General features: G+C 37.5%; 3 protein-coding genes across 3 annotated transcripts in view; all 3 read left to right on the plus strand.

Moving 5' to 3' along the window:
• Positions 1 to 12,745, plus strand: part of LOC114500110 (olfactory receptor 4A5-like) — a 133,826-nt gene that overhangs the window by 3,407 nt on the left and 117,674 nt on the right. The window lies entirely within an intron of this gene.
• The window catches only part of LOC114500172 (olfactory receptor 4A5-like), a 74,500-nt gene that overhangs the window by 3,339 nt on the left and 58,416 nt on the right, over positions 1 to 12,745 (plus strand). The gene's annotated exons all lie outside the window — the stretch shown is intronic.
• On the plus strand, positions 991 to 2,113 carry LOC114500194 (olfactory receptor 4A16-like). The gene has a single exon (XM_028516808.2). The coding sequence runs from the start codon at positions 1,006 to 1,008 to the stop codon at positions 1,951 to 1,953; it is 948 nt and encodes a 315-aa protein (XP_028372609.1). The 5' UTR covers positions 991 to 1,005; the 3' UTR covers positions 1,954 to 2,113.

A 12,745-nucleotide genomic window follows, 5' to 3' on the forward strand; every position in this document is an offset into this window, starting at 1 on the left:
GGCACCATAGCTCCATTCTGGAGCACTCTCAGTACTTTGGAAAAATTGTAAGTATAACCATGTCTCATTGTCTTGTACCTCTCTTTTCAGTGCCTGTTTCCCCTTCCTCAATACCAGGGTCATCCCAAGAGTTTTGAAAAAAAAAATACTGGTAACATAAGAGCTCATGATAGTCACGAGTCAGTGAAGTTCAAAAATATTTGGTGAATATCTAAATAGTGCCCCTGTGTTAAGTGTTGTATGATAACAAAGATTACATAGATCAAATTATCCCCTTTTGAAAAGCTTATAGTAAAAAAAAAAAAAAAAAAGAAAAAAAATTCCTGACAGTAACAGAGTCCAACTGAGCCATTGTTTTATGGAATAATGTGCCAATAATATCATGGTCTGATGTATTCCACTGTGTGGAAAAGTAATGATAGATCCATGAAGACTGAACATCCTTTGAGACATACAGGACTGAATACTAATGGCAAATTTTCATAGTATTAAGTTAGTTATTCCAAAAGAGACATGATTTTTGGTGCACATCAATTATATTATAAAAGTCCTCACCACAAATACTATCAACTGAGCAGACTGAATTCATGCCAATTTATTTAGAGATTTTTCTTTTGCCACCAGCAGAGTGTAAGTCATTACTGACTTGTGTGCCCAGCACTGACAGCTGAAATAAGCTGTGTTAAAGACACAACTGGCCGTGGAGCCTTTGATACTTTTCTTTGTCACCAATCCACTAAGACTTAGTGGGAAAACCTCTGACTTGTGGTCTAAAAAAACCACCTGAGGAGAAACAGAATTGTCAAGGGAAGGCGAAATAGGCTATTGGGAAAAAGAATTCATAGATATTCACCAAATGTTTATTTTGTGTAAACCGCCATAGAAAATAAAATAATGAAGATGTGCTCCAAAACCGAATGGATGTATTCATAGTGTGTTCACAATTTCATTACAGGTCCCTTCTTCTGACTTCTCATTGGGGAAACTGGCTTTAGAGAAGACTAAATGGGATATAGTAACAATGTGACAGAATTTGTCCTCCTGGGCCTCACTCAGGATCCTGGGACTCAAAAAGCATTATTTGTCATATTTTTGCTTATTTACATTGTGACAATGGTGGGCAACCTGCTCATTGTGGTGACTGTTCTTGCCAGCCCCTCCCTGGGCTCCCCCATGTTCCTCTTCCTTATCTATCTGTCACTCATTGATGCAGTGTATTCCACTGTCAGTACACCCAGATTGATCATAGACTTACTCAGAGGTCAAAAGACAATTTCCTTCTCAGCTTGCATGGGACAGCTGTTTCTGGAACACCTTTTTGGGGGTGCTGAGGTGTTCCTTCTGGTGGCCATGGCCTATGATCGCTATGTGGCCATCTGTAAGCCACTGCACTACATAACCATCATGAATAGACAGGTTTGCTTCCTGCTGATGGTGGTGTCCTGGGCTGCAGGTTTTGTGCATTCTTTGATCCAACTCCTCTTTGTGTACAACCTCCCCTTTTGTGGCCCCAATGTCATTGACCACTTCATGTGTGACATGTACCCACTATTAGAACTTGCCTGCACTGACACCTACATCTTAGGCCTCTCTATGATTGCCAATGGTGGAGCAATCTGTACCGTCATCTTTATTTGTCTACTAATATCCTATGGAGTCATCCTAAGTTCCCTTAAAATTCACAGTCGGGAAGCAAGGCTCAAAGCCTTGTCTACCTGCATTTCCCACATCACAGTAGTTGTTCTTTTTTTTGTTCCCTGCATTTTTATGTATGTGAGACCTGTTTCTAACTTCCCTGTTGATAAATACATAAGTGTGGCTTACCTTGTTATCACTCCCATGTTGAATCCTCTAATATACACTTTGAGAAATGCAGAAATGACAAATGCTATGAAAAATCTCTGGTGTAAAAAGCTAGCTATGGACAGAATGATAATGTGTCATTCATATTGAATGCATTTAGTACTAATTCCAAAGCAACAAACAGGCAGTGCATTCTAACAAGGGATGACTTGGTCAACCCAATGAGTTGTCTAGGGATGCTTTTTTTATTCACACAAAGGTATCAAAAAGTAGAACAAATTATCCTTAGAGGTTAGACTCAATTTAATACAGAAATGTGAAGCTTGACTAAAAAGGCACAGGTGTTTTTCCTATTATTAGGAAAAATAAACTAAGTTCACCTTGTAACCTTTTTTATTGTTCAGTCACAGTAGTCCTGATAGTTTCCCCATTGCTCTCCCCTGCCCTGTACCAGCAACCACCACCTCCCAGGGTCAGTGTCCCCACCCTGTCCATGCCCATGATCCCTTTATTCATGTTTTTTTGGCTTGCCCCTTCCCCTTTTTGCTACTATCCCCCTAATTCCTTTCCTCTGGTCATTGTCAGTTTGTTTTCTATTGTTTATATTAAAATGGGTTAGAATTATTTTTTTCCTTAGAAAGTGAAAAAACAAGCTACCTTTGTAAATTTTCTTTAACCCCAAATAATGAGAAATCAATTTGGCTAATGCTTGGAACAAATCTCTCATGTTTAAACAGTAGTATTTATTTATTTATTTATTTATTTATTTATCATTGTTGTTCAAGTACAGTTGTTTCCCCTTTCACCCCACCACACTTTCCTGACACACACATCTGCACTTCCCACCCTCAAACCTACTCCTTTGGCTTTGTCCATGTGTCCTTAATACCTGACCCTTGATAGTCTTTCCCCTATTTTCCCCCAGCATCCCTCTCCCCCACCCCCTCTGGTAACTTCAGTTTGTACTTTATTGCAAAATTTAAATGTTTGTTGCTGTATGCATACAATAGAATTTTGCAGGTGCCTTAAGCATTTTGTCTTCAAGATTACTTGTGTTTCTCATTTTGATGCCTGTGCATTTGAAGTTCAGGGTGTTTAGATGGGAGATGATACCATATTTGGTTAAATGCACGATCATAGAGCAGTACTGTTAGATGGGATGTTGGATATACTCACAGGTTGGGATGAACCCGTTTGGGATGGTTGACAACGAAAACAGATTCTAGTTCTTGATTAGAGTATAGAGTGCTATACTACATAAACATATTTTCATGCTTTTCCTCACTAGTAATTATGTGTTTTTTGCCATTCTTCAATGTGTAGATGAAGCTTATTTTGTCTTCATGATACTGAAGATTGGGAAAAGATATGTATTATTTTACACAGCAATGTGTTTCCTAAGTTGCTTTCAACTTAAATACTTTAAATTATAGACTTAGTAATGGTTGTTTTTATATAAACAAAATTTTGGATTTCAATCTTATCTTAAAATTTTTTTTCTCAGTGTGTAGCCTCTCCAGAACATCACGTACTAGGAAGAAGATGTAATTACTTTCACTATATGTAGGAACATCATCTTTGTTTTGCAAGAGTTTTTTCCTTACTAAAAACAATTAGAACTTTCCTCACTTAAAAATTTTGTTAGGATTTTTTAATGCATACTAATAATATATGCAATTTATACCCAGAATTTGATCAATATTGTAATTACCTGTGCATACAATTCCTCTCCTTCTATCCAGATGTAATCCCAATGTTGAATTTTTTATTAATTATAGTTAAAAATAACTGCATATGTGTGCATCCTTAATTTATAGAGTGTACAGTTTCATATTCTTTACCTTTATTAAAATTATGCTACATAGGACAAAGTTTTCTGAGTATTTTCTCCACAGTGTTGATTTCCTAAGATACAATCATGTTGTTGCTTTTCTCTGTAGTCCAACCAGCTCCCTGCTGTGTATTATTCCACGTCTAAATATACCACATGTTATGAACCCATTTAGCCAGTGTCTTACTTGTGCTGCTCTGGACATACTGATAGAAATTACTTTGTGTTAAATAGGCTGTTTGCATGCTCACCTTTATGGATGGTTACAACTTTCTCCTAAAGATGTATTATCAGTTATACTCCTGCTTGTGTTTATATGTGTGCGTTTGTATGTGTGCATGTGTTTAAAGAATTTAAATCTACTTTAAAAGGGGCTTTCTGTTGTGATAAAACCAAGTTTTTGAACACAGTTTTCAAAAATGCAACCTACTTTCCTAATCTGATATGTCACGTTTACAATAAAGTCCAAATACCTGTGTACCTATTTCTAGACTTTTTTCTCATGTTGGTTTATTATTCCTAAGACAGTACTACATTATTCTGGGTCATGTAAGTAGATTTTTATATATATTAAGAGACTTACTACACAATATTCTTATTAAAAACAACACTTTCTCTTTACAACAACTATTTTCCACATAATTAATAAAATAATTTCAGAGGTCTTAGAAACCTACCAGGATTTTGACAGATAAAGTATTAAATGTCTAATTAACCTAGAATAGAATCGATATATTGATCCCAATGAATCATTGTTTTTAGGAACATGAAAAATCATAGCATTTATTTAGGGCTTTAAGTTTCACTTAGCTTTTGGAATACTGCTGTGCAGTAATGATATCAGTGACTTTTCTTTCCAACATCTTTCTAATATTTTATATCATATTTCTCATTTTATATTACTTAGAAGAGGAAGAATAATTAATAACTGTGAGTATAGGAAACCTGGTCTTATTCTTAGTTGTGCTGGGGTTGCTTGTGTTATTTCTCTATAAAACGTGTTCATTAAAAATTATCATCTCAAGTGTCCTCCAAGAAACAGGTATCACTCTTCAAAGGAACAACTGCAAATTATTTACAAAGAATTTACCAGATTAAAGACCAAATGAGAGATGGGATGAGATTATAGGGGAAACTTGTGAAGGGTTAGCAGGAACAATTATAAAGGATACATGGACAACAACCCGGGATGGGGTAGAAACAGGGGAGAGAGGTTAGGAGGGCTGGGGTGGTGGGGAGGGGTGAGGGGAAGAGGCAGAAAACTATACTTGAACAACAATAAAAAATGTTAAAAACAAAAGAACTTTAAAAAATGGTGAAGTACCCAGGACTAGCAATGGTGGGACATCGTTACTATCCCAGTTATGAAGGCAAAACGGAATAGATTTTTTTCCCAAACATAGAAATAAGTATAACAGAAAAAGGAAGGTCATTTGACAGAAGCTTTGTCTTGAATAGGGAGACAGCCATTTCCAAACTGGCCCATGAAGGAAAGTAGCAGATGAATTAATACCTTGATGTCTCTTCAGTGTTTGATCTCCTGTTATTTCCTTCTATTGGCTGAACTTAAGCAACAGCTAAAGGGTGAGTTAACTTGGCTGATGACCACTTTAGTGGCCATTGTCTCAGGGTCCAGAATAAAGTGGAAAAGATTAGAGTTGGATCTACAGGAGCAAATGTAGCACATCCATAACACCCAACCCTTTCTGTTTCTACTATTCACTTATAATTTTGGAAGAAAAGTAAAACTCTTTCAACACAGGAAACATAAAAAGTCCCTTTAACTTCCATATCATCAATTGATTTCAGCCCAGACATACTCACACTTCAAACCTAATTGAAATATGAACCACCAATGCTTTTCATATGAAGCAGCAGAAGGGGGAAAGATAAATATATAATGATTACTTAAAACAGAACATCCACTTCTGTCTAAGCTTCCACAGATTGTCATGGGATCAAAGTTAACAATCATATCTTGTCAACCACCAATTTTGTATTCTTTCACTTTCTGTAAATTTCTTGGCTAGTCAGAGAATATTGTGCAGTTGGATGATTCAAACCTGAATTACCATTGGAGTCAAATCTATAATTGTTGTGTTTTGTTGTTTTCCCCCATTTCTCATTGCTGTCTCCTGGGCATGGCAGTGGAAGGAGACATTGTATTTCATGCATTTATTTGTTTGTGGCAACCTAATTTTCTGCTGTTAATTAGGACCAAGCACTGAACTCAGTACAGGGATCTTCCTGTTTCATGAGCCTGGGGAGCCCAACATAACCATGGACATTTTCCATTGAAAACCTAATGGAAGAATGACTGTGTTCATTGGTAGAAGTATTCCTCTGTGGGCACTAGGGCTTTCAAACATACCAAGTTCACACTTCCAAGTAACTGAATCAAATATGCCTTAGGTGGGTTATCATGTGTAATAGGTGTAAGAATGATGAAGGTCATTTTGGACTCCACATTTGATTCACTAACTTTTGTCCATTCTTTGCACAGGAGAGATGGCTCTATTTAAGTATAGGCATGGCTGAAGTATATACCATACCTTTGGGAAAAATAACCAACATTGTTTTGTGCTGTCTTTTGTCTCAAGAGGCAATGTCATAAGAGACTTCACCGGCCCATTTCATCATTTTATCATGTTGGATGCTTCTGAGTAATGAAGAACCTTGTAAGATCAGTGGCATAGACTGTAGTTATTTTAAAATATTGAAAGAACTAAAGAAAATCATGCCTAAAGAGCTGAAGGAAAAAACCATTACACAGTGTCTCAACAGCAAGTGATTTATATCAATAAACAGATGAAAATCATGAAAAAGAACACAAATAAATAGTAGACAACAATTGAAATAAGAAATGCACTAAAGTGGCTCACAAGTAGGTCTGAGCAAGCAGAAAGAAGTCAGTGAAGTTTAGGATAGATCACTGAGATGATCTAGTTAGGGGAACTGGTACATAGAACTGTTCAGAGCCCCCCTTTGTCAAATATTAATTTATGGTAGAGACTTGGGTTTATGTCTAGTCTCTTTATTCCGTTCCATTGCTGTATGTGTCTGTTTTTAGGCCAGTAGCAGGCCATTTTGACTGTAGCAGTCTTGTAATGCTGTTTGATATCAGGTATTGTGATCCCTCCTACTTTACCCTTCTTTCTCACAATTGCTGCAGCTCTTTGGGGTCCTTTATGGGTCCATATAAAGTTTAGAAATGTTGGTTCTATACCTGTGAAATATGCCATTGGTACTTTAATAGCTATTGAGTTGAATCTATAAATTGCTTTGGGCAGTATGGGCCCAAAAGCCCATACTCATGTTAATTCTTCACTCATGTTAATTCTTCTGATCCATGACCACAGCATATGTTTCCATTTGTTTGTGTCTTCCTTAATTTATTTCTTCAGTGTTTTGTACTTTTGTGAGTACAGTCATTACCTCCTTCGTTAGGTTTATTCCTAGGTAGCTTTTCTTTGTTGCTATATCAAATGGGATTTTTACCCTGATTTCTGTCTGATGTTTCATTGTTGGTGTACAAAAGTGAGTTTGATTTCTGACTCTTGAGTTTGTATCCTGCTGTTTTGTCAAATTCATTTATTAGGTTGAGCAGTTTGTTGGTGGAATGTATAGCATTTTCTATGTACACTATCATGTCATCTGCAAAGAATGACAATTTTGCTTCATCCTTTCCAATTTGGATGCCTTTTATTTTCTTGTCTGATTTTTGTGCCTTGAACTTCTAATAGTATGTTGAATAGAAGTTTTGAAAGTGAACAATCTGGTCTTGGTCTTGCTCTTAGTGGGAAAGTTTTCAGTTTTTGCACATTGAGTATGATGTTGGCTATTGGTCTCTCATGTATGGCCTTTATTACATTGATAAATTCTCCCTGTATTCCCACTTGGCTGTGTGTTTTTATCATAAATGGGTGCTGTACCTTATCAGATGCTTTTTTTGCATCTATTGATATGATGATGTGATTTTTGTCTTTGCTTTTGGTTATGTGATGTATTTCCTTTATTGTTTAGTGAATATTGTACCATCCTTGCATCCTTGGGATGAATTCCACCTGGTTATGGTGTATAATCTTTTCAGTGTATTGCTGGATGCAGTTTGCCAGTATTTTGTTGAAGATTTCAGTGTCTATGTTCATCAGCCATATTGGCTTGAAGTTTTCTTTCTTTGTGGTGTTGTTCTGTGGTTTTGGGATTAGGATGATTCTGGCTTCATAAGAAGCATTTGGGAGTCCTCCATCTTCTTGGATTTTTTAAAATATATTTTATTGATTATGCTATTACAGTTGTCCCATTTCCCCCTGTTCACTCCCCTCCACCCTGTACACCCTCTCTCACCCATTTCCCCCCCTTTAGTTATGTCCATGTGTCAAACTTATAACTTCTTTAGCTTCTACATTTCCCATACTATTTTTACCCTCCCCCTATCTATTTTCAACCTACAATCTATGCTACTTATTCTCTGTACCTTCCCCCGTCTCTCCTCCTCCCACTCCCCTGTTGCTAACCCTCCATGTGATCTCCATTTCTGTGGTGCTGTTCCTGTTCTAGTTGTTTGCTTAGTTTCTTTTGGTTTTGCTTTAGGTGTGATTGTTAATAATTGTGAGTTTGCTGTCCTTCTACTATACATGTTTTTTTTTTTATCTTCTTTTCTTAGATAAGCCCCTTTAACATTTCATAAAATAAAGGCTTGGTGATGATGGACTCCTTTCACTTGACCTTATCTGAGAAGCACTTTATCTGCCCTTCCATTCTAAATGAAAGCTTTGCTGGATAGAGTAATCTGGGATATAGGTCCTTGTCTTTCATGACTTGGAATACTTCTTCCCAGCCCCTTCTTGCCTGTAAGGTCTCTTTTGAGAAATCAGCTGACAGCCTGATGGGAACTTCTTTGTAGGTGACTGTCCCCTTATCTCTTGCTGCTTCTAGGATTCTCTCCTTCATTTTTACCTTGGCTAATGTAATTCTGATGTGCCTTGGTGTGTTTCTTCTTGGGTCCAACTTCTTTGGGGCTCTCTGAGCTTCCTGGATTTCCTGGAAGTCTATTTCCTTTGCCAGTATGGGGAAGTTCTCCTTTATTATTTGTTCAAATACGTGTTCAATCTGTTGCTTTTCCTCTTCCCCTTCTGGTACCCCTATAATTTGGATGTTGGAACGTTTAAAGATGTCCTGGAGGTTCCTAAGCTTCTCCTCATTTTTTTGAATTATTATTTCTTCATTCTTTCTTGTTTGTTTTTTTTTTTCTTCCTTTTTGCCCAGTCTATTGTTTTGAGTCCCAGTTTCCTTCCCATCACTATTGGTTCTCCATGCATGTTCCTTCATCTCTTTTATGGTAATCTGCATTTTTTCATGTAATTTGCACCCAAAATCAGTGAATTCTGTGAGCTTCCTGATCACCAGTGTTTTGAACTGTGCATCTGATAGGTTAGCTATTTCTTGGTTACTCAAAAGGATGAGTTCTGGGGCACTGATTTGTTCTTCTATTTGAGCCATCTCTCTCTCTCTCTCTTTTTTTTTTTTTTGGTCTGGTCGCTCCTGTTACAGTGAGGGGTGGAGCCTTAGGTGTTCACCCGGGCTGGGCACCCCAGTCGCCAGATTGTGAAATTGCATGTGGGGGTGGGGCAGGGGCAGGAGGGAACAATGGCGGCAGCCCCACTCTCCTGGGATCTCAGTCTCTTCCCTAGGATCCTGGGCTGCACTCTGCCCTGGTCCACAATCGTAGCCTCACTGGGTTGCCAGTTGCTGCTTGCGTACTCAGGGTCTACTCGCTTCAATCTTGCTTGTCCCGGATGGCTTACACGCTCCTGGTTGCCTTAGGCACCCAGCTCTCCCTGCACTCCAAGCTCTGCGACCAGCACTCGTCTCTGCCCCTCCTACCGGTCTGGATGAATGGGTTTACTTCAACTTCTTGGCTGTCTGACTTCCATTCAGATAAATTCTCTGTCAGTTCTGGGTGTTATTCTGCCTCTAAATTGTTGTTGTTCTAATCTTGGTTGTGCGTGGAGGTACGGTGCATCCACCTATGCCTCCATCTTGCCGGAAGTCCCTTCTTGGATTTTTTGGAAAGTCTGTGAAAAATAGGGGTAGCTCTTCCTTAAGTGCTTTGTAGAATTTTCCTGTGAAACCATCAGGTCCAGAGCTTTTGCGGTTTGGCAGGTTTTTGATTACTTCTTCAATTTTGTCAGCCGTTATTGGTCTGTTCAGGCTTTCTGCTTCTTCTTCACTGAGTTTTGGAAGATTACATTTTTGTTTAAATTTGTCCATTTTACTTAGGTTTTCAAATTTCTTGGCATATAGTTCTTCATAGTAAGTTCTTATGATCCTTTGTATGTCTGTGGTATCAGTTGTAATCAGTACTCTTTTATTTCTGATTGTGTTTATTTGAGTCCTCTCTCTGTTTTCCTTGATGAATCTGCTTAAAAGCTCATTGATTTTGTTCATCTTTTCAAAGAACCAGGTCCTGTATTTATTGATGCTTAGAATTGTGCCATTAGTTTCTATGCCATTTAATTCTGCTGTGACCTTGGTTATTTCCTTTTTTCTACTTGCTCTGGGTTGTGTTCATTGTTGTTCCTCAAGTTCTTGTAGGCATAGGGTTAGGCTGCTTATTCGAAATGTTTGTATATTTTTTAGGTAGGCCTGTATCACTATGAATTTCCTTCTGAGGTTTGCCTTTGTTTTGTCCCACAAGTTTTGGGTTGTTGTCAGTTCATTTTCATTTGTTTCTAGAAACTTTTTAATTTTTTCCCTGATCTCATTCTTGACTCATTCATTTATAACATGCTATCCAATCTCCACGAGTGTGAGTGTTTTTAATTTTTTTTCTTGAGGTTGGTTTCTAGTTTCAGTCCCTTGTGATCAGAGAAAGTGCTTGATATGATTTCAATTTTGTTGAATTTGAGGAGGCTTGTTTTGTGTCCTATCATGTAGTCTATCTTTGAAAGTGTTAGATGTGCTTTTGAAAAGAATGTATATTTTGCCTCTTTAGGATGACAGGCTCTATATATGAGTTCAGTTCTTTTGATCTAGGACCTTGCTCAATGCTGCAATATCTTTGTTGATAGTTTGTTTGGAAAATCTATCCATTTTTGACAGTGGGGTGTTGGAATACCCTACTATGATTGTGTTGCTGTCAATATGCTTCTTGAAGTCTTCCAAGAGTTTCTTTATATATTTGGGTGCTCCTATGTTGGGTGCATATGTATTTAAAATGTTTATGTCTTCTTGATGGATTCATCTCATGAGTATTTTGACGTGACCTTCTGGGTTTCTTTTTATGGTCTTTCTTTGTAGTCTATTTTGTCTGATATGAGAATTGCTACTCTGGCTTGTTTAGTGCTGTCCATTTACTTGGAAAATGTGTTTCCAACCCTTCACTTTCATTCTGTGTAGGTCTTTTGTCCTGAGGTGGATCTTTGTAGGCAGCATATGTGTGGGTCATGCTTTCTTATCCATTCAGCTGTTCTATGTCTTTTGATTGGTGCATTTAATCTGTTTATATTTAAGGTTATTGTTGATAAGTTCTTACTCATTGCCATGTTTTCATACTTGTGTTTCTCTCTCTGTCTCTCTTCCTTTTCTTAAAGCAGTCCCTTTAACATCTCTTGCAGAGCCGGTTTGATGTATATGTATGCTTTTAGACTTCTTTTGTCTGCAGAGTTCCTTATTTGGCCTTCCATGTTAATTGAGAGCTTTGCTGGGTATAGTAGCCTTGGTTGCAGACGCCTGGTTTTCATTACTTGGAATTTTTTTTTGCCATTTTCTTTGGGCTTGGAGTGTTTCCTTTGAGAAGTCAGCTACTAGCCTTATTGGGGCTCCCTTGTATGTGACTTCCTGTTTCTCCCTCACTGTCATTAAGATTCTCTCTTTGTCTTGAAATTTTTCCATTTTAATTATGATGTGTCATAAGGTGGCCCTCTTTGGGTTCCTCTTGATTGGGACTCTCTGTGTTTCCTGGATTAGTGTGATTTTTTCTCTCTTCAAATTAGGGAAGCTTTCATCATTACTTTTTCACACAGGTTTTCTATCCCTTGCTCTTCTTTTGCTCCTTCTGGTATCCCTAATATATGGCTATTATTGCATTTTATGTTGTCCTGCAGTTCTCTTACTACCTGTTCATTCTTTCTGTGTCTCTTTTGCTTTTCTTGCTGTATCTGCATGTTTTTTTTTTCTACCTTGTCCTCCAGCTCACTGATTTGATCCTCTCCTTCATGAAGCCTGCTTTAAATTGCTTCTATTTTGGTTGTTATTTATGAGATTTTATTGTTCATTTCTTCTTGGTTTTGGTAATAGTTTCTATTTCTTTTTTCATGCTAATGTAGTTCTCACTCAGTTCCTTATAGTTGTCTGTGAGTCCTTTGAGCATCTTTATAACCATTATTTTTAATTCTATATCTGATAGTTTGGTTAACTCCATTTCATTTAGCTCTTTCATTTGGAAGTTTTACATTCCTTTTGATTGCATGTTTTTTTATGGTCTCTCCATTTTAGGTGACTCTTTTTGTTTGTTTCTGTGCTTCCTAATGTTTTGCTTTGCTAGGTCTTTGTAGGGTAAACTTCTGTGATAGGAATTTGATGAGGTTCAGTGGTGTGGTCTCTTTGATCTCCTTGTCTGGATGCTCTAGGTTTGTCCTTTCTTCTGTTTGTGTGGGCTCTTTGTTGTACTTGGGTTTTTACCTTTGTTGGTTCTTTTGTTTGTGGTTTATCTCCTCCAGCAGGTATACTGATGTTTGTAGCTCCCATCTATTCTTGTATGTGATCAGTGGCAGGGGTTGGGCAAAATAAATGAAGACAGAGGGAGAGTAATTTATGGGGTTTAAAGTACCAGCAAGCAGAGAAGACATAGGAGATACTTTGGATAAGTATAGTGTGAACGCCGATATTTCTTTCACCCAGCTAGCCACTTTTTACAAAAGTTGAAAGAGAGATAGAACTCTTGTTAGAGGGGAGGGTGATTGTGAGCTTAATCCAGAAAACAGAGCAAGAGTAGATGAGGAGAAATAGTGAGAATAAGAAATAGAAAGTAGATTTAGTATGATAGATAATAGAGTTAACCGCAATGATAATAATGCTCAGGATTGAAATGAAGTAGACTAAGATCAG

Source organism: Phyllostomus discolor, chromosome 6 (assembly GCF_004126475.2).
Source record: "Phyllostomus discolor isolate MPI-MPIP mPhyDis1 chromosome 6, mPhyDis1.pri.v3, whole genome shotgun sequence".
Classification (NCBI taxonomy): domain Eukaryota; kingdom Metazoa; phylum Chordata; class Mammalia; order Chiroptera; family Phyllostomidae; genus Phyllostomus; species Phyllostomus discolor.